The sequence below is a fragment of the Orcinus orca genome, chromosome 15, assembly GCF_937001465.1.
Source record: "Orcinus orca chromosome 15, mOrcOrc1.1, whole genome shotgun sequence".
Classification (NCBI taxonomy): Eukaryota; Metazoa; Chordata; class Mammalia; order Artiodactyla; family Delphinidae; genus Orcinus; species Orcinus orca.
In genome coordinates, this window is record NC_064573.1 from 72,124,488 (window position 1) to 72,146,456 (window position 21,969).

A 21,969-nucleotide genomic window follows, 5' to 3' on the forward strand; every position below is an offset into this window, starting at 1 on the left:
AAGTATAGTTGATGTACAATATTATATATAAGTTACAGGTGTACAATATATATGTTACAGGTGTATAATATGGTGAGTCACAATTTTTAAAGGTTTTGCTCCATTTGTAGTTATAAAATACTGGCTATATTCCCCATCTTGTACAAAAGATCCTTGTACTTTATTTTATACCTTACAGTTTGTACCTCTTAATCCCTTACCCCGATACTGCCCCTTCCTCCTTCCCTCGCCCTACTGGTAACCAGTTGTTCTCTGTATCTGTGAGTCTGCTTCTCTTTTGTTATATTCATTAGTTAAAACAACCATTCCTAACGTGTTTTTCCCCCCAGTTTTGTATCTACCTGCGCACGTGATTTTTTCTCTTTCGTTGTGTAATTGGGATCATGTTGTAATAGGGAAGAACCCTTTGTATTCTATTACAAGTTAATCACTAAAGGGATGTTGCCTGTAAGCTTAAATTATACATAATGGCCCACCTCTGGGAACCCTGCCTCCCAGGTAGTGAGCATTAAGCTAAAATACCTTTGTTTAGCTCACAGGAAACATCCTGACCAGGCCCACCTCTGAATGACTGCAGGGAGGAAGAAATTAACACGTCCCCTCTGGAGGCTGACCGGAACCAGGAAATGTTTGACTTTCCTCCCTCCCCTTTTAGTATAAAAGAAGCCTGAATTCTAATTCAGGCAAGATGGTTCTTTGGGACATGAGTCCACCATCTTCTCGGTTTGCTGGCTTTCCAAATAAAATCGCTGTTCCTTGCCCCATCAACTCGTCTCTCAATTTATTGGCCTGTCGTGTGGCAAGCAGTATGACCTTGGACTCTGTAACAGTGTTGGTTCGCAGCCAGCCTCCTTTTCATTTCTTAGACATAAATATTTTTCCAACTTGCTGAAAACGTCAAACATAATTTGCAATGGCTTTTAAACATGTCATCCCCTCTGTTATTCTTAGTTGCCATCACAAAACATTTACAGCTTTAATTCAGCAACTTCTTTGGGCTTATTCTCAACCTATTCCCTTTCAACTGTGAGGACTGGGGAGATACGTCTACCATTTAGATCCAACATTAACTAGAGAGGACACAGATGTTTTTGCACTGTCTTTATTACTTTTTCTCAGTGAGGAAGGTATATGATGCCTACCTAGAAAACTAATCCTAAATCTGGATTTTTTTTCTTCTGCTTCTGCCAGAAAACACAAGCTCCTCTGAAGTGAGAAGATGTCCTCAGCTGTGAGCCCTGTGCAAAGTCACTAATGACTGATTACCTGACATTTCTGTGTCACCGGCAGGTCCTCAGGTGAGTGCTCCAGACTTCCACTTCTGGGGCAGAGTGAATGGTTTGGAAGACTGGTACCTTTTTATTGCCTGTCTTCTCACGCTCCCTCCCATCATCAGGTAAAAGTTTCAAGATGGTCTTACAGGTACTTAGTCACAGTTTGTGTGCAACCTCCTGTTTTACTATTGGGAAGAGGCTCTCTCTTCTACTTCCTCCCCCACCCCCGACACCCCATGAAGGACCGTCTCCATGTTCGTTTGTCTTGAGAATTACTGATGAGAGACCCACGTGTAGGAAAAGCCTTACTGTTTAACAGATGTGAATCAATGTCGAACAGGGGCCACAGAGGTCCCCCGATGTGTTGACATGGGAGGAGCCTCGTGAACTTCTTATCCTTGATGTTTTCACGTGGACACTGCTTTGAGTGAGGTAACCTGGTAAAGAGATGGTTTACAAGAAGTCTAGATTTCTGAGTATTTCATTTCAGTGCCCATGTCAGCTGGTCTGATTATATATTTTGGATAGAATGACAAAGTTTTCAAGCATCTAAAGACATCATCTCGGTGTGGGAGGCTCTGTGGACCAGTGCTATGTGCTCTAGGCTGGTAGCCAAAGCCATCCCTTTGGGAAAAGACAGTTACTGATGATTTAGATTAAAATGTAATGGCTAATTTAGAGTCCAAAAATACCAGTCTGTGGATGGGGGCCTTTCTACTCTAACATCTTCCTCAGCCCTTGGCAGGATGGGAACGGTGAGGACAACAGAATAAGTTATGCTTAAAACCAAACATGTTCGATTTAATGGCTTGTCTGGCATTCTGGAATCTTGTACCTTTGGCTGTTTTAGTGTTTAAATGGCCCTTTAAAAAAAAAATGAAAGGCTTCTTTTGTGTTGGGCACAAAGTGGGTATCAGTAAATATTTGTTGAGTGAATGGATAAATAAAATAATGGTGACAGTAAATAATTATGTTTAATGTTTTTCCCTCAAGTCTTCACTTGGCAAAATAAAAGTTGACTGCTCAGTGAAATATCCAGGGACCTTTGACTTAGAGGATGCCTGGTTTGAGTTAGAGCTTTGTGGTTGGAATTGATTCATGCTTTGTTTATTCATTAAACCATTGCAGAGCCCAGACCCTATGCCAGGCAATCTGTTGTTTCTCTTAAAAAAATGTGATAACTTAATACAGGAAAAAGCATCGCTGGTCTGAGGAGTTGCATGAAAGGAGCCGACAGGAAGCTGGGACTTGTGCGGGGACAGCTATCAGCCATTTGGGAGGGAGCTGGGGGGTCCCGAGTAGCTTTCTGCTGCTGCCCAAGTCCCTTCCTGCCCTTTGCTCCTGAGCCCCTTTCCGTGAGTGTTTTTAGTATAATGACCTACATCAGCCACTTGCCATTTTCTTTGCAGGGTTTGTGCAAGTTTGCAAACATGTTCACTGTTTCTCAGACCTCGAGAGCTTGGTTCATTGATAGAGCCCGTCAGGCTCGAGAGGAAAGGCTGGTGCAGAAGGAGCGGGAGAGGGCAGCTGTGGAGATTCAGGCCCACGTACGGAGTTTTCTCTGTCGGCGTCGACTGCAAAGAGAAATCAGGTGGGTGTCAGGAGCTCCTCAGCACGTTTTCTTTTGTTTCCAATTCATAGCAAAAAAAAAAAAAAAAGATTGCTTTTCTCTTAACAGTTCTTGAACAGCCTTCCAGCTGCTTTGAACTCCTAATTTAAAACGTCTTTTTTTACCCTTCCCTCCCTAGGAGAGAGATTGATGAGTTTTTTAAAGCAGATGACTCTGGGTCCAGTAAAAGAAGTGCACTTTGTATTTTTAAGACTGCCAGGAAACTGCTGTTCTTGTTCAGAATTAAAGAGGATGATGAGGTAAAATAATAATAGCAAACCCACATCGTGCTTATGTGTCAGATCTTTTTGTAAGTATTTGATAGATATTAACTCATTTAGTCCTGACAGCAGCTCTGTGAGACAGGTTCTGTTACCCCCACATCCTGCCCCTTTTGTTTTCTTGGAACCTGTTTCGTAGGGATTATGCCCAGTGCTGGGAATCATCACGATTGTTTTCACATTGACTCTTACAGGCACTTGTCCTCAGGTGCGTAGGTTAGCAGATTTATGAGACACAGCATGGTACAAGTCATAATACATGGTAACTGACAGGCGGTGGCGAGGACATTGGAGGAAGAGGTGGGCTGTGGTGTGCCATCAGAGGGGTGGCCGCTCCTCTGCTCCAGCCACTGGGGGACTGATACTCTGATTTTTTTAAAGACACTCCAGAGCTGTTTGACACTCAGTTTACTAATTTGTAAAAATTGGCCGCTAATTTGAAATTTCTCTTAAAATCCTGCAAACCAAACAAAACAGGCTAGTTTTACCTTTGGAATTAGAAAAATCAGCCTAGAAAGTAAAATTCCAGGGGAGCAGCTAGTCATCTGTAACAGTACTAATGGAGACCCTTGAGGAGGGCCTCTGTGTTCCTGGGGGTTAGGCATCCATTACTGCTAAGCTTCACATTGTGCCAAACCCTCTTCTGGGTACGGGGCCCCAGAAGGAAACAACGTGGGCAAGGTCTCTACCCTTGAGGAGCCTGTAGCCCAGCAGGAGAGAGAGAGGAGGACGCTGGCAGTAAACGCAGTCACGCAGATGAGGACAGGCAGGCGCAGGGAGGTGACGCCTGTTTACAGAGGAGGAAACTGCAGCTCAGTCTGGTAGAGCAGCAGCCAGGGCCACACCTCTTTTAAGGGTGGATCCAGGGTTGGTACAGCCAGGGTGTACCACTTTTCTTGCTTTTGCATTTCAAGATGAAAGTGATGATATGACAGTTTGTGAGGCAAAAGTCAGCATCCGTGGTGCTTACAAAATGGCAAATGGCTGAGCACAATTTAGGAGACAGCTGCTAGTCTGCAGGAATCCAGGCCCAGTTTGCCAGGTTGATCTTGTTTTTCAAAAGGAGCCCCAGTCTAAAACACTTGTAGGGCTCATCCTGCCTGCGGGTCACCAGTTTGAGAGCCTTTCCTTAGGCTTTCTGATCCTCGGTCTCCACATCTACAAGTCGGAATTAAATAGGATCCCGATGTGAGTCATCTGGCGTCAGGCCGGCACATCCATGCCAGGGGTCCGCGGAACATTTGCTGCTTTCTCATTTCTCCATTCATTGTGAGAATTTATAACCCCCATTCTGCCTCTCTGCAGAGATTTGAGAAGTTGTGTCGCTGCATCCTGAGCAGCATGGATGTTGAGAATGAACCCAAGGTAAGTGGGGCAGAAGCCAGAAAGTCTCCCGCGACCACTCAAGCTGGGCTGTTTGCCTCTGAAAATTCCTGTTGAATGTTCTGACTGTTGTGTATGACTCTGCATGTTCGCACCCATGTGTAAGTAAGTAATGGATCGAAAACATTAACAAAGTGCAGGTGAATTCCTTAGTCTTTGCATTATCCAAGAAGCTGTGCGCTGCTCTTGCCTCATACTCAGGATGGTAAATCCACTTACCAGGCTAGTTTTACCTTTGGGTTTAGTGTTAAAATAAGTCCTCCTTGCTGCTTATTTTTGTGTTCATCCCCCTGCCTTATCTGGCTCTGGACCTAGCTAATTGGTCCCATTCCAGTAGCTGGAATGTGTGGCATTTGATCCCTGTAACTGCCCATTACATTTCTCTTTCTCCTGTTTGTAGGTATGGTACGTGTCCCTGGCTCTTTCCAAGGATCTCACCCTCCTATGGATTAAACAGATCAAAGACGTCATGTGGTATTGCTGTGAGTTTCTTGAGCAGCTCAAGGTAAAAAATAAAAACAAGACTGTAAATCTATCCCTCCCACTTGAGGCCTGTAGAATGTATTTTCAGAGTCCTCGTGGTTCCCTCATAGGTTATGCCTTTGTGATGTATCAGTTGGAGTCTAGTAAAGAATTACTGGAGCCCCTGTTCCCAGAGAGAGTGAGTTAGATGCTGTTATCAACTTGAGAGCTTCTTTCATGCACGGTGTTTTGGACATTGACCTGCACTTACCACAGTCTTGATGGCAGGGAATCTTGTCTTCCTTTCAGTGCTTTTGATATAGTGGATACTTTGTAGCTGGCATTATTATACTAGTCAGGCCCCTTGTTACAGTGCAGAAACCCAACATGAGTGCAGCTGGTAATACATACTAGAGCCAGGGGGCTTCTGGATTTTCCCTCTCTTTCCTTCTTTCATGTGTGCTCCCTTTTGGAATCACCTTGTCCTCTCCCACTCTAATCATGGCAGCTGGCAGTTCTAGCCTCACATCCTGACTCTGTCTTGACCAAAGACAAAAGGGAGGCTTCCCCCATCGATTCAGAAATCTGGGAGGACTCATAAAAGTCCAGTGGGATCCTGGTCTCAACCCTGAACTGGTCACAGTGGCAAGATGGGTGGGGTACTGCCACCAGCCCTGCCTGGTCCAGTGCCCACCCTTGTGTTATGGGAAGGTGGGCAGGGGTGTGAGTGTGTACAAACAGCAGCCATTTCCACTTTGCACGTAGGGAGGGAGAAGTTTCAGGGGCAGAGGCTTGGCAAGGACTCTGGTAGTAACTGAGCAATGGAGCAGATGTCCCTAGAGCACCCAGTGATCCATTCCCAGACATCTCTCTCAAGGCACTTGTGAATGGCTCTCTTGGCCTTGACCCAGCATCAAGCATGAATTATAGTCATCGTTATAGTAACAGCCAATAGTATCAATACATAGTGTTCTCTGTGTGCGAGGCACTGTTCTCAGTGCTTTATATTCATGAATCCATTTATTTCTCACAACAACTAAACGAAGGAAGCAGTGTTACTGTCCCTAGTCAACAGAGGAGGAAGCTGAAGTACAGAGAGGTTAAGAAACTTGCCCAAGATCACACAGCTAGTAAGTGGTAAAGCCAAAAGTCTGAGCCCAGAGTCCTTGTTATGTTCAATTGCATTTATACTCTGTTGCTCCAGTGTACATGCATACATATGTTAAATACTGAATGCATACATGTAGCAGGCCAGCCCTGGTCATTTTGTTTTCTAAGAATTCTCAATTCTCCATTCCCAAGAGTATTTCAATTCTATGGTCAAGCACTAGTGTGCTGAAATCCCTGTTGTTTAACTCTTATAGTTGTTGTTTAACTCTTATAGTGGTCATTCCTCAAGAGAAAAAGCATAAAGACTTAGAATCCTGACTCATTGGTTTGCATTCAGAAAAGCTGTAAAGCGGTTGCTCTACTCTCTTGGACTGGAGGGCGTGTGTCTTAATCTTACTCTCTTTATTGTTTTTAGCCTGAAATTTTACAAGACTCCAAACTCATCACACTGTACCTCACGATGCTTGTCACCTTTACAGACACTTCAACATGGAAAATTCTCCGGGGAAAAGGTCTGTGAGACTTGCTTCAAAATCTTTCCTAAGTAGCATTTCCATGGAGAGTTCGGGGACCTTTTCAAGAAGTATTTTTGCTGCCACAAGCCTCAGGGAAGGCCCTAGAACCACACACATGGAGACGTTGCACTATGGTATCTAGGATAAGTTCAGTATCGTGTGCTCAGCTCTCTCCCTTCTTGGAATTCACGTTTGAAGGCACAATCCCTCTGAGCTCATTTGTTACAACTCCCACAGCACCTCAGCCTTCAGATTGATAATATTCACTTAAGCCTCATCATTTCATTTGGAGAATATTCGGCAGCAAATAATTCTATTTTGCCCATAAAATTGCATGGTAAAGCTGCCTTCTTCCTTGAACACTGAACTCGGCCTTACATGTTTCATACATTCACTTTATTTATCCGTTTACCCAGTAGCCTGCTGTGTGCCAGACACTCTGCAGGCACTGGAGATAGGGGAGAGGTCACTGCCCTCCAGGGGCTTTAGGTGCTGAACTCTGTGTGCCCGCCCTTCCTCCCAGCACCTGAGTCTGGTGGGGTGGGGAGGAGACAGACACTGAAGAGAGGTTGTATATATATGAATATCTGAGTAGTATACGTGGGTGTGTAGGTCACGACAACAGTGTGACAAGGGGCGCTTGGAAGGAAGAGCCCAGGAGAAACGAGAGTGCAGTGGGGAGGGAGGCCTTGCCTTGTGTGGGGCTCGGCCTTTCCCGAAGCAGTGACATTTGAGCTGAGAGCTGCAGGGGGAGGTGGAGTTTGCAGAGCACAGTGGTGGGGCAGGACTCTGAAGCAGAGGAAACTGTGTGCCGAGGCTCCAGGCCAGGAAGGAGGGTTCATTTAAGTCATGATCCTGGACTCTGGGGGGGAATTTAGAACTCGGTGCGTTCTGGCCCTGCCAGGGGGCTTGTACCCCAGTGGGGAGAGGAGGTAGCCACCGGGGGTAGAAAGTGCCAGGCCCTCGGAGGGAAGTAGAAAATGTGCTGCAGGAGCTTGGAGGCCGGGGATGATACTTCTGGGAAACCAGAGGTCCCGTCACCTAAGAGGTTACGCTTCCACCGGGCCTTGCAGGAGAGAGAATTCTGGAGATGTGGCGTCTCCCTGTCCTCTGGTGCCAGACCCCAGGGGAGCAGGAAGGCAAGCCAGAGGAGCTCTCGTTTCCTTATGGCCTGGGGCCTGGGGTATGTAAACAGTTCACGTTATGGCCAGAGATTTTTTTTCTCAGACTTTTTTCTTCGTTTAGGTGAGAGTCTTCGACCAGCCATGAACCACATTTGTGCAAATATAATGGGCCATCTCAACCAGCATGGATTTTACTCTGTGCTGCAGGTCTGTGACCCCATCCCTAATGCGGGACTCACTCTCCATACCTGAACTTGGGTTTTTACCTCTGGTTTCGGCCTATCTGCTGCCCTCCTCACAGAAGCGCTTTCTGCAGGAAGCGCTCTCTCCTCCCTCCCCGACCCCGGCTTTGACACCCTCTCGATTTGTGTGAAGGGAGGACAGTGACTGGGACCCCTTCACTGTGCTACATTTTTGACTATGAGGATAATCCAGTCATTTGAGACTTAAACTCAGGAAGGAGGTCTCAGGATGTATTCCCTCAGGTTCCTTCTTGGTTGGTGTCTGGAATCGTCTTTCTAGCTCTGTGTCCTCAAACAGCCTTCCGTCCACACTGCATGTTATCGTGCCAGTTCGTACATCCAGGGAATTGTCAGAAATGTAACTAATCACTGTTGAAAAGTATTGATACTTTGGAATTCTTGAGTTTGAGAAGTGACATTGATCTAGGCCGTCCTCCGGCCTGGCACTGAGATGGGCTGTTTCCTGGTTGGGTTTCACTTTCTCCTCACGACAACCCTGCGAGGTGCTGCGGCAACCAAAGGTGGATTCTCAACAGTTCATCTCAGTGGAAGAGTCTACTTGATGCCATAACTCTGAATTGCTTCTAAAATAATTGAGATTTTAAATCTGGTGTTCTTCTTATCGGCTGCTAATTTTTTTAACTATTATTTTTTAAAACTCAAGTGTAATATTTAAACTAGAGAGAGAGTGGTACAGTGAACCTCCATACATACCCATTGCTTTTCTTTCATTTTTTTAGAAACATTCCAATACAGTTTTTTATCTGAAGCACTTACTGTACATTTTTTACGTGCACATGAATATAAAGTTGGCGTCGCCCCCTGACCAATTACAGTGTTCTTTGCAGGTATTGTTAACCCGTGGCCTGGCGAGACCCCGGCCTTGTCTGTCCAAAGGCACTTTAACAGCAGCCTTTTCCCTAGCAATGCGGTGAGTAAGAAACTGCGCCTGAGGAGCCAGCTTGCTTCTGAAGGCCTGCTCCTCCTGCTTTTCTTCTCTTGTTACTGGAATTAGATACGGGCTTGCCCACTTTGTTAGAATTTACAGGAAGTGTTGTTCTTGATGAAAATGACACATCTGTGACTGCCCTGTTCTTAATCTTCCGGCTGTACCCTTGAATGTTTTTGCATCATGATTTGAGGGAAGCTATTCAAAATGAATTGCTTTTATTCTGCCAGGGGCCAAGATATGACCATTTTTCCTTTTGAGCTTTTAGTTGATAAAGGAAACCTAAGAGCTGAAAGAGGCCCAGCAAAGGGCAGGGTGAAAGGATTCAGGGAATAGTGTTGCGAACACGGGTTTAAGACACTGGAGTTCGGAGGACCAGAGAGGATGTGATATTTATCTTCACTTAGTCAGTTTGGAGATGTAAAGTCGTAAGAAGCTAAATATTTCCTGATAGAAATCATACCAGCAAGTCTGAGAGCTGCCAAGTGTAAAGAGCTGTGCTTGTTAATGGGTCCAGAACATACTTAAACTGCTGAAAGGAGCAGTAACTTGGAGAGTTGTTAATAAGATAGCTTGATAATCTGAGATCATCTTAATCCCCAAGATAATAATAATTTGGGAAAGAAGGAGTGTTGTGGTCAAACCAGCTTGGTAAAGCTGCCCGTCTGCCCCTTCCTGGTAATTCACCAGGCACCTTCCTGCTGAAAGCTCTGACAGATCCTGTGGTAGCAAACTCTTTGGGCTTGTTTAACCTGATTTGACCCAAACATATCTGAACATGGAGTACTCTTGCCCAAGTTTTAGATGATGGAACATGTCTGTTACTATCCTGTGGAATCATTTTCCATGGAACACCAATTTGAAAAATGATGGTCTAGATTATAGGTTGGCAAACTTTTTCTGCAAAAGGCCAGCTAGTAAATATTTTCAGTTCTGTGGGCTACGCAGCTTCTGTCACAACTACTGTGCCACTATAGCCGCCAAGCAGCCATAGACAGTACCTACACAAATGAGAACAGCTGTGTGTTCCAATAAAACTTTATTTACAAAAACAGGCAGTGGGCAGTTTTTGACCTGTGGGCCACAGTTTGCCGACCTGATCTAGACTGTGTTTTCTACTAACCATTAGCCACGTGGGGCTGTTTAAATGGAAGTTTATTAAAATTAAATAAAATTAAGAATTCAATTCCTTGGTTTCATTAGCCATATTTCAGGTGCTCGGGGGCCACGTGACTAGTTGAAAACCATATTGACAGCACAAATGTGAAACATTTTCATCATCACCAAAAGTTCTATTGGACAAGGCTGGTGTACACCGTCCAATAGAAATATGATGAGAATCACATTAAATAAGTCAAAAGAAAGGGGAAATTGAGTTTAACGATATATTTTATATAAACTGCTATATCCAAATTTATCATTTTTGCATGGAATCAATACTTTTAAATTATTTTAATTAAAATTAGATAATTTATTAATTTTTCTTTCCGTGCTGAGTCCTCAAAAAGTGGTGGCTATTTTACACTTAAAACATAGGAATTTGACCTAGCCACATCTTATGTGCCCAGTAGCCCCTGACATGTGGCCAGTGGCTACTGCATTGGACAGCACACCTCTAGAGGCTAGACCTTCATAGCAGGAACAGAATCCAACTGGTTATGCTATGATTAAAGAAGTAGAACAAATTATCTAGGTAACAGTCATACGTTCGTTACATACTTTGAGAGGAGTTTCATAGAGATGTATTTAATGAGTCGTAGCACATGTTTTCCTAGATCAGGTTTACTGCAGCTCCCTCTCCTGAGTCACCTGAGCAGCTCATTCCAGCAGCATCACCCACCCTCTCCTCTGTCACAGACAGCGGAGGATTGACACACAGACGCCTGAGCCCAGGAGTGCAGCAGCATCCTCTAGCTCCCCTGTCTTCCATCTCCCAAGAACACAAGTCGTCTTTCCGTCCCAGCATCCTTCCCTTGTCCCACTGTGGCTGCAGTTCACACTGTGATCCACCAAGAGGGTCATCTAGTCATTCCACCACGTTTCTTCTCCTTTGAGAATATAATAGCGTCCATCATTTTAAGTTTTTTCTTTCCATATGTCAGAATCCATTGACTCACTTGTTAAGGCCAGGCTGTTCTAAAGCCTTTTTCTTGCATAGTGCACTTTTTTTCCTCCTCTGAATATTTGTAAGTAATTGAACAGGACCAGGACCTTGTAAAACAAGATATTCAGTGGTTTTGTCATACAATATGTAGATACTACTACTAAAAGTCTATGAAGTCATAACTGATATGTTTAGATGTGATCACCAAGTCCTATAATACAAATAGCTAACATTCACGGGCCGCACGTTGTTTTAAGACTTCTACACACATTAACTGACTCCTCACCACATTCTCGTATCTCCATTTTATAAATGAGGCAGCTAAGGCCCAGAGAGGTTAGGTCAGTTGCCCTTGGTCACACAGCCGGGAGGGGCAGGGCCTGGAATTAAACCTGGGCCATCTGACTCCAGAGCCCACACTTTTTATTCCTTACTCTTTATACTTGCTTCATATATTCAACACATTTTTATATTCTAAGATCAATATATATTTCTTAAATTAATGGCCCATGGGAACCTTCCCAAACTCACCTTGTTCCATTTATTATCTGGATATATATTCAGAATAAATTGCTTAATTGAAGTATGAGTTATTGGTGACTTATCACCCAGTAAACATACCCATGTAAGCACCACCCCACCTGTGAAATAGAACAACAGTAGTAGCACCCCAGAAGCCCCTCTTTTCCTCCTTTCCAGTCACTTTCCCCATCCTCCTCTCCCGTGTACATAGTTTCTCATTCTGCTTTTTTTTTAAGTTGATTATAGCATGAGGATTCTCTCATGTCAGTAAAACTTCAGTAAATTGATTTTTCATAGCTGCGTCATAGACTAAAGTATCACTTATTCAACCTTCCCCCAGTGAATGGGCCCATTTTCAGCCTTCAGTCTTCCTAGAAGTCCTGTGAAGCATAATTCCAAGGGATTTGGGGGTGTTGGTAGGGTTGTTCTTTTGTTCCAGGTTCACATTAAACGTGTCTGAGTAAGGTGATATGTCTGTGTCTAGCCCTGTGATTGCTGCACAATTTTCAGACAATCTGATCCGGCCGTTCCTCATCCACATTGTGTCTGTGCCCGCTCTCATGACTCATCTCAGCACAGTGACCCCTGAGGTGAGTGGGCTCTGAATTCCCCCAATTCCATCTTTGCCTTTGTCCTTAAAATAGAAAGTAAAATGTTTTCTCTGTTAATTTCTACCTCGTCTCCTGATGATTCTCCTAAATCAGTAGCTACCGTAGACACACTTGTGTTAGAAGCCCAGAGAAAAAGGGTCTCATCTTTGTTCATTTTCTTCTTGGTGATGGATAACATGTTTGGCAGCTAGGGGGTGATCTGCAGGGATAGAGTTCACACTCTGGTGGGAAGCTCCTTTTATCAGCTTCCGCTTTAACAGTCTACGATTGTTTGCAGCGCCTCACTATTTTAGAATCTCATGACATGCTCCGTAAATTCATCACATTTTTAAGAGACGAAGATCGATGCCGTGATGTATGTGAAAGTTTAGAAGGATGCCATACACTTTGTCTCATGGGTAAGTATCTATGGCTGGAATTTTATTGTGTTCTGGGCGTTGGGAAAAGCCCAGGTGTTTAGCTTTCCACCATTCTGGAGGCCACAAGCTGTTTTTAGTAAAAGTTGGAAGTGCTTACAATAAAAGACAGGTAATGAGGTAAACAGTTTAAGTAGACACATGAAACTGAAAATCACATGGAAAAATGCATCGGCCTGGCAAACTAGCTGAGTGACTGTAAATGAATGTTAACTTTCAGCCCTTAGCTTCCTGGCAGCCAAGGGAAAAATGAAAACGAGTTACCTGGATAATTCTCATCTCAAGAGAGAAGAGAGCACAGTTTGGTGGGGCTTAGATCAGAGTAGGGTCTACAATGTCTGTTTTACAGTGTTTTCATTTAGATGAGAAAAGGGTTTGGGGATAGAGAAGCATTTGAAACAGCAGAGGTACACAACTCTCGTTGCCTAAGTAGAGGAAATTTATGTTACATAGAAAAAGGTTATTGGGGCTACATTTTAAGGGAGTCGATGGTAAGAGTCCTCACAGAAAACATTAAATAAATTCAGTGAACACTGAATAACAGTGATTTTCCAGGACTTTTCAGCTATTCTTCAGGAGGTCATTTCTTGTGTTGACCCTTGGTTTTAGAATCTTGGTGTAAGAAAATGTTATACTAACTTAAAAATCTGTGTACCTGACATTTTACACGTTACCTCATATAGTCCTCACATCAAGAGTGGGGGTCATCACTCCAGTCTTACAGATGAGCAAACAGACTCAAGAAGTAGGTTGAGGGTCACCTAGCTCGCCTCTGGCAGAGCCAGGATTTGAGGCCAGGTCTGCCTGTTTCTAAGCCCTGCACAGCACTGCAGCCCCAGCACTGATGGGTTCCTCTCTACGTGGAATTTCTTCCTGCACGTAGACATGGATGCATGAGCCCCAGGCAGAGAGCAGGGCTGGGAGGTGAGGAAGCGTGTCTGTCCGGGCCTACCGCACTCAGCCTTCTCTCTTTGTAGGCAACCTCCTGCACTTGGGCTCCCTCAGCCCCAGGGTGTTAGAGGAGGAGACAGATGGATTTGTGAGTTTGCTCACCCAAATGCTCTGCTACTGTCAGAAGTACGTGTCCCAGAAGAAATCCAACCTGACCCACTGGCACCCTGTCCTTGGCTGGTTCTCCCAATCCGTGGACTATGGGTGAGTTCTGGAGGCAGATCGCCGTCTTCCTTGTCTCTGCCTGCCTCTCTTCCACCACTTCCCCCTTTCCATCGAGATTTGTGGGCCAGGCCTGCAAGCCAGCTACGTAGGCATCAGGAAGCTTTTGTCGACTGGGTGGTAAACAGAATGGAATTAGGATGAAGAACAGATAGAGGGTGTCTGGGATGTGACTGTGACACGTGGGGCCTGGGGGGAGCAACAATGCTGCTGGCAGCACAGGAAGTCTGTGTGGAGCGAGAGAGCCAAGAAAGAGCTTGGTGCCTTCTGCATCCAGGCCTCAGCGGCAATTTGTGGATCCCACTTCTCTTATAGCATCTTACTTGCCATGCTGAGTGGCAGTCCCCAGCTACCCTTCCGCGTGGCCATCCAGCAGGTGGAACTGACGTGCCCGCTCTCCTGCTCTCTCCTAGCCTTAACGAGTCCATGCCCTTGGTCACCAGACAGCTGCAGTTCCTGTGGGGGGTGCCTCTGATCCGGATCTTCTTCAGTGACATCCTGAGCAAGAAGCTGCTGGAGAACCAGGAGCCGGTCCACGTGCCGCCAGCGTCCCCACAGAATGTGCTTCCTGTGAAGAGTGAGTGGCTCTCCTTCCCCGAAGTGCAGTGCCTGCCTGGCCCTGTGTACCTGCTCCCCTCTGTCATGTGACCTCTGACTTCTCCCCTGAAGATTTTGAGACGGCTTAAATCAAGTTCACATTTAGCAAAATAGTGACTGGAAGTCCTTAGGGATAGTAAACAAGGACTAGGGAAATGTAACTATGTGAACAAAATCAAGGTTGTTTGTAGAGAACGTCCACAGATGATCCATGAGGGCTGCCATGCTTATCTCTGAACTGCCATTTGGCTCTGAATTTCCAGTGGCCAAAAATGAAAAGGGATTTGTGGACCCTTTATTACTTCTCATTAGTAGGAAGAAGGAGGAAGATCTATTTCTTAGGGGAAGTAGAGCTTTTCTGAGTTCCTAATCATAAAATAAATCTCCCCTGTGGAGCTGCTTATACAGGTGGTAGGTGGTCACTGACCAGGCTGCCACCTCAGCGGCATCCCCGTTGCAGGGTCACTAATGGGTTCCTTGGAAAGGTTTCTTACTGCGCACTCTGATAAAAGTAAGGCAATGCTGTTAACACACAATTCAGTGCAGTTACTTGCCTATGGCAGATTGCCAGGTGCGGTGTGGCTTTTCTTCTGCCACCCAGTGTGTCACAAAGCTCCATCTTGTAGCTGTCAGTGAGCATGGGCTCAGTGTAACTTCAGCAGGATATAGATGTGAAGGTGTAAAACGAGAGTACAACCCCAAACTGATAATGAGTACTGGAGGCTGATGCTCCTACTTCCCTCTGAAAGCACAGAACATTGGGAATTAGCCAGGCCCCCCACCTTTGCCCCTCTTCCCATAATTCAGTCCTTGGAAGTTTCACCTTTGTGGGTTCTGAAGTTAAGTGGTTACAGTAAAAGAATCCACAGTAAGAATCAAATATGTTTGGCTTGTTCTGACAGATCTTGTGCTGTTCTAAAGAGGTCTTTGTGTTCTGTCTACAGACCTTTTGTTACTGCTTTTCTGATTTACCCAAAAGAGATGATTTGAATCAAAGCTGCAGCCTCACTGTCTGGCTCTGGCTGGAAATTAGGAGCTTTACTGAAGCGCTCTTCCCTTTATGGGGTGGAGTTTGGCAGATGGCTGAACTTCTGCTCACACGTTCCTCCTTCTCTCCACGCCAGCTCTCCTGAAGCGTGCATTTCAGAAGTCGGCGTCAGTTCGGAATATTCTCAGGCCTGTTGGGGGTAAACGTGTTGATTCTGCGGAGGTACAGAAGGTTTGCAACATCTGCGTCCTCTACCAGACCTCACTGACGACTCTAACCCAGATCCGGCTGCAGATACTCACAGGTCTGGAGTCCTGAGGTGGTCTCCGCCATCTCTCACATTTGCCAGACAAGTTTTCTTAGAAGTTGATTCTCTCCTGGCTTCCTTGACTCAGAAAACAGATTCTGAAGAAGGGTATTTTTGAGCTATTCTTAGAACTTGATTCTCTTCAGTTAAATAGCTTAAGGTCATTGCAGTCCTAGCACTTCTAGCTTGTTCCTGTGACCTGGCTTTTATTTTCATTATGAAGTGCAACTTGCTTTTTTAAAAGTTAACATTTTTTTTATGAATAGAAAACTAGAAAAGACAAGGAAGCAGAAAAAAGAAAACTTAAACCACTCTTAATCCTACAGTCCATAGATAACCACCTGATCCTGAGTGTGTTACATAAATATATATTTAGATTGAAATGCATAGTTTTATTTTTTCCTTTCCATTAATCACATTATAAGCATTTTATCATGTCAGAATTCTTTAAAAACCTCATTTTTATTGGTTGTGTAAGATCTCATTGCATGGATATGCCCGACATTTTCCTTTTTAGCTGAGCAAGGAAGAAAGTCCCCACTGTGAGCAGCACAGGAGTTGTTAGTATGATGGGTGTTATGAGGACAAAACGTCTATAAACCTTGAAGCTGTTGACTGCATAAAGGGTTAAGAACTTCTCTGTTACATTTTACGTTTTTTAAATCAAAGTGCTGCTACTTCTGTCTTTCACACTTACTTACTCATCTTCAGATATTTATAGAGCACCTATGTGTGCCAGGCACTGAGGATGCAGAGGGGAATAAGACAGCCAAGGTCTGTGTTCCCAAGAGGATTACATTGCAGTAGTGAGGAGACCAATGATAAGTCAGAGGAAAGTATATTTAATATAATGAAGGACACTGTGACAATGAAAATAATGAGACATTGTTGACTTGGACTAGGGCAGGGTTTCTCAGCCTTAGCACTGTTGACATTTGGGGCCAGATAATTTGTTGTTGTGGAGAGCATCCTATCCATTGTCGGATGTTTAGCAGCCCCTGACCCCTACCCATAAATTCCAGTAGCACCTCTCTCCCACTTTTGACAACCGTACATGTCTCCAAACATTGTCAAATGCCCCCTGGGGTGGGGCGGTGTGCAAAATCATCCTTGGTTCAGAACCACTGGGCTGATGGAGATGGAAGCCGGAGGATTTACAGTCCACTCCAGGAGTGGAGTTTACAGGTCTTACTAGTAGATTGGATTTGGGGGAGTGAGGACTATAAGTTTCAAAGATGTTGCCAGATTTCTGGCCCAAGCAACTGTGTGGATGGTGGGGCCATTTGCTGAGCTAAGGGATGTGGGGGAGCAGGAGGTGGAGGGGGGATTGTGGGCCATCGAGAGTTCTGTCTGGCTGTGATGAGTGTAAGGTACCTGCTGGACCTGCAGCAGAGATGCCAAGCCAGCATACTGTGTACTGTGTGGAGGCTTGAGCAAAGGGGTGGGGTGAAAGGCCTGGGCCTGAGGGCCATTTCCCTAAGGAGAGTGCAGAAGGAGAAGGGGCCCAGATGAGCTGGCACCCCAGCACAGTGGGAAGGTCTGGGAAGCATACTGAGTGAGATGATTTTGAGGTAATAGCCTGTGTCCACCTTTATAAGATAACCACATTAAGCGTCTCCCATTGTCCCAATGAGAGAATTGAAAAAGAAGTTTTTTGGCCAATTTGAAAGTATATGATTTTAGGGAATTCCCTGGCGGTACAGTGGTTAGGACTCAGCTCTTTCATTGCCAGGGCCCGGGTTCAATCCCTGGTCGGGGAACTATGATCCCACAAGCTGCGCTGCGTGGCCAAAAAAAAAAAGACGGAAAAAAAATACATGATTTTAAAAAGGAAGATGAGCTAGTCTAAAGTATATGTATAATATTCATTCTATTAGCTTGGCTATACACAAAACTATACACAAACTAGATTATAGAAAATAACATACTTGTTTTAAAAATACTGCTGTTTTTCTGCTCTCACAATTTACAAAATGTCTTTGTTCGTGCTCCTCACATACGTGTGTTGGTCCTGGAGCCACGTGCTGCTCCTCTGACCTGGCTCTCCAGAGCATGGCATCTTCATTTCTGTCTAAATTGCTCAGGATGCAGCCCTCATTGAATTGGTATATCATGCTGTAAATGAGTATATTTGTCCTGTAGAAGTATACCTGTGATCTCTGCATTGTAACTTCTTACTCCATTTTTTTTAATTGAGGTATAGTTGACATGTAACATTATCTTAGTTTCAGGTGTACAACATGATTTGATATTTGTACACATTGCACAGTAAGGCTAGTTAACATCCATCACCATACATTGTTAAATTTTTTCTTTTTTTTCTTGTGTTAAAGACTTTTAAGATCTACCCTCTTAGCAACTTTCAGAAATGCAGTATATGTTATTAACTATAGTCACCATGCTGTACTTTACATCCCCATGATTTATCTATTTTATAACTTGAAGTTTGTCCTCTTTGATCCCCTCCACCCATTTTGCTTACCTTTCCCCTACCGCCAACCCCCTGCCCCAGCAACCATAGGTACACCAATCTGTTCTCTGTATCTATGAGCTTGGGATTTTTTCTTTGTTTTTTAGTTTCTGCATATAAGTGAAATTGTATGGTATTTGTCTTTCTCTGACTTATTTCAGTTAGTATAATGACCTCAAGGTCCATCTGTGTTGTCACAAATGACAAGATACCATTCTCTTTTATGGCTGAATAGTATTCCTGTGTGTGTGTGTGCGCGCACGCGTGCGCACACATACACACCACATCTCTTTATCCATTTGTCCATTGGTGGACACTTGGGTTGTTTCCTTTATCTTGGATATTGTAAATAATGCTGCTGTGAACAAGGGGGTACATACATCTTTTCAAATTAGTGTTTCTGTTTTCCTCAGATGAATACCCAGAAATGCAATTGTGGAATCATATGGTAGTTCTATTTTCAGTTTTTTTGAGGAATCTCCATACTGTTTTCCATAGTGGCTGCACCAGTTTACATTTCCAGCAACAGTGCACAAGGGTTCCCTTTTCTCCACATCCTCACCAACACTAGTTATTTCTTGTCTTTTTGGTAATAGCCATTCTAACAGGTGTGAGGTGATATATCATTGTGGGGTTTTTTTTGGTTTTTTTTTTAATTTTTATTTTTTTTTGCGGTACGCAGGCCACTCACTGTCGTGGCCTCTCCCATTGCAGAGCACAGGCTCCAGACGTGCAGGCTCAGCGGCCATGGCTCACGGGCCCAGCCGTTCCACGGCATGTGGGACCTTCCCGGACCAGGGCATGAACCCGTGTCCCCTGCATCAGCAGGCGGACTCTCAACCACTGCGCCACCAGGGAAGCCCTATCATTGTGGTTTTGATTTGCATTTCCCAGATGGTTAGTGATGTTGAGCACCTTTACATGTGCCTGTTGGTCATTTGTATGTCATCTCTGGAAAAATGTATTCAGATCCTCTAACCATTTTTTAAACAGATTACTTGTTTTTTTGTTGAGTTGCATGAGTTCTTTATATATTTTGGATATTAACCCCTTATCAGGTATATGATTTGCAAATATTTTCTTCCATTCCATAGGTTGCCTTTTCATTTTGTTGATGGTTTCTTTTGCTCTGCAGAAGCTTTTTAGTTTGTTGTAGTCCCACTTGCTGATTTTTATTTTTGTTGACTTTGCTTTTGGAGTCAGGTCCAAAAAAATCATTTCCAAGACCCTTGTCAAAGAGCTTACTGCCTGTGATTTCTTTTAGGAGTTTCATGGTTTCAGATCTTACATTCAATTCTTTACTCCATTTTGAGTTTATTTTTATATATGGTGTAAGGTAGTAGTCTAGTTTCATTCTTTTGCCTGTGGCTGTTCCAGTTTCCCAATACCATTTATCGAAGAGACTGTTCTTTCCCCATTGTAAATTCTTGCCTCTTTTGTTGTAAATTAATTGACCATATATGTGTGGGTTCATTTCTGGGCTCTCTATTCAGTTCCATTCATCTGTGTGTTTTTATGCCAGTACCATACTGTTTTGATTAGTGTATCTTTGTAATATAGTTTGAAATCAGGGTGCGCGATGCCTCCAGCTTTGTTCTTCTGTCTCCAGATTGCTTTCCATTCAGGGTCTTTTTTGATTCCATACAAATTTTGATTCTATTTCTCTGAAAAATGCCATTGGAATTTTGATAGGGATTGCATTGAATCTATAGATTGCTTAGAGTAGTATGGACATTTTAATAATATTAATTCTTCCAGTCCATGAGCATGAAATAACTTTCCATTTATTTGTGTCTTCTTTGATTTATTTTATCACTGTCTTTAATTTTATTTTATTTATTTATTTATTTTTTTATTTTTCACTGCATTGGGTCTTCGTTGCTGCGCGCGGGCTTTCTCTAACTGAGGCAAGTGGAGGCTACTCTTTATTGTGGTGTGCGGGTTTCTCATTGTGGTGGCTTCTCTAAGCACACGGGCTTCAGTAGTTGTGGCACGTGGGCTCAGTAGTTGTGGCTTGCGGGCCCTAGAGTGCAGGCCCAGGAGTCGTGGCACATGGGCTTAGTTGCTCCGCGGCATGTGGGATCTTCCTGGAGCAGGGCTCAAGCCCGTGTCCCCTGCGTTGGCAGGCGGATTCTTAACCACTCCGCCACCACGGAAGTCCCTTATCAGTGTCGTATAGTTTTCAGTGTACAGGTCTTTCAAAACTCCTTGGTTAAATTTATTCTAGATATTTTATTCTTTTTGTTGCAGTTGTAAATGGGATTGCTTTTGTAATTTCTATTTCTGATAGTTCATTTCTGATAGCAGCGAATTTTTGTATATTGATTTTGTATCCTGCAATTCTACTGAATTAATTTATTCTAACAGTTTTTTTAATGAAACCTTTACGGTTTTCTATATATAATATCACATCGTCTCAAATAGTGAATCTTACTTCTTCCTTTCCAACTGGGATACCTTTTATTTACTTATTTTTTCTTGCCTAGTTCTGGCTAGGACATCCAGTACCATGTTGAATAAAAGTGGTGAGAGTGGGCCTCCTTGTTTTGTTCCTGACCTTAAAGGAAAAGCTTTCAGCTTTTCACAATGATGTTAGCTGTGGGCTTTTCATATATGGCCTTTATTATGTTGAAGTACATCCCCTCTGTACCCACTTTGTTGAGAGTTTTTGTATCGTAAATGGATGTTGAATTTTTTCAGATGTTTTTCCTGCATATATTGAGATGATCGTGTGATTTTTATCTTTCATTTTGTTAATATTATGTATCACATTGATTGATTTGCAGATACAGAACCATCCTTGCATTCCTGGAATAAATCCCATTTGATCATGGTGTATTATCTTTTTAATATCTTGTCAAATTCGGTTTGCTAATATTTTGTTGAGGATTTTTGCATCTATGTTCATCAGAGCCTGTAATTTTCTTTTTTGTGTTGTGTCTGTCTGGTTTTGATATCAGGGTAATTCTGGCTTTGGAAAATGGGTTTGGAGGCATTCCCTCCTCTTCAATTTTTTGGAAGAGTTTGAGAAGGATGGGTATTAATTCTTCTTTGAATGTTTGGTAGAATTTATCATTGGGGTCATCTGGTCCTGGACTTCTATTTGTTGAGAGGTTTTTGATTCAGTTTTCTTACTAGTAATAGGTCTATTTAGAATTTGTTTCTTCATGATTCAGTCTTAGAAGATTGTATGTTTCTAGGAATTTATCCATTTCTTCTAGGTTCTCCAGTTTGTTGGCATATAATTGTTCATAATAGTCTCTTAGGATATTTTGTATTTTTTTTTTTTTTTTTTTTTTGCGGTACATGGGCCTCTCACTGTTGTGGCCTCTCCCGCTGTGGAGCACAGGCTCCAGATGCGCAGGCCCAGCAGGCCATGGCTCACGGGCCCAGCCGCTCCGCGGCATGTGGGATCTTCCCGGACCGGGGCACGAACCTGCATCCCCTGCATCAGCAGGCGGACTCTCAACCACTGTGCCACCAGGGAAGCCCGATATTTTGTATTTTTTCAATCAGTTGTCTCTTCTTTCATTTCTGATTTTATTTGAGCCTCTTTTTTTTTTTTTTTTTTTTTTGGTGAGTCTAGCTAAAGATTTGTCAACTTTATTTCAAAGAACCAGCTCTTAATTTTTTTTTTTAAAGAAGATGTTTGGGGTAGGAGTTTAGTAATTTATTTATTTATTTTTGCTGTGTTAGGTCTTCGTTTCTGTGCGAGAGCTTTCTCTAGTTGTGGCAAGCGGGGGCCACTCTTCATCGCGGTGCGCGGGCCTCTCACTATCGCGGCCTCTCTTGTTGCGGAGCACAGGCTCCAGACGCACCAGCTCTTAATTTC

At 43.7% G+C, this 21,969-nt stretch overlaps 1 protein-coding gene across 4 annotated transcripts in view; it reads left to right on the forward strand.

Moving 5' to 3' along the window:
* Positions 1-21,969, forward strand: part of UBE3B (ubiquitin protein ligase E3B) — a 57,416-nt gene that overhangs the window by 2,911 nt on the left and 32,536 nt on the right. For all 4 annotated transcript variants that reach the window (XM_033408657.2, XM_033408655.2, XM_033408659.2 and 1 more), the window contains exons 2-14: positions 1,192-1,298; positions 2,684-2,865; positions 3,023-3,143; positions 4,470-4,529; positions 4,948-5,052; positions 6,535-6,631; positions 7,880-7,965; positions 8,849-8,931; positions 12,060-12,165; positions 12,464-12,584; positions 13,580-13,757; positions 14,189-14,352; positions 15,497-15,664. In XM_033408657.2, coding sequence (XP_033264548.2) covers positions 2,705-2,865; positions 3,023-3,143; positions 4,470-4,529; positions 4,948-5,052; positions 6,535-6,631; positions 7,880-7,965; positions 8,849-8,931; positions 12,060-12,165; positions 12,464-12,584; positions 13,580-13,757; positions 14,189-14,352; positions 15,497-15,664 — 1,450 coding nt within the window. In that variant the 5' untranslated portion in view covers positions 1,192-1,298; positions 2,684-2,704. The remainder of the gene's footprint in view (positions 1-1,191; positions 1,299-2,683; positions 2,866-3,022; positions 3,144-4,469; positions 4,530-4,947; positions 5,053-6,534; positions 6,632-7,879; positions 7,966-8,848; positions 8,932-12,059; positions 12,166-12,463; positions 12,585-13,579; positions 13,758-14,188; positions 14,353-15,496; positions 15,665-21,969) is intronic.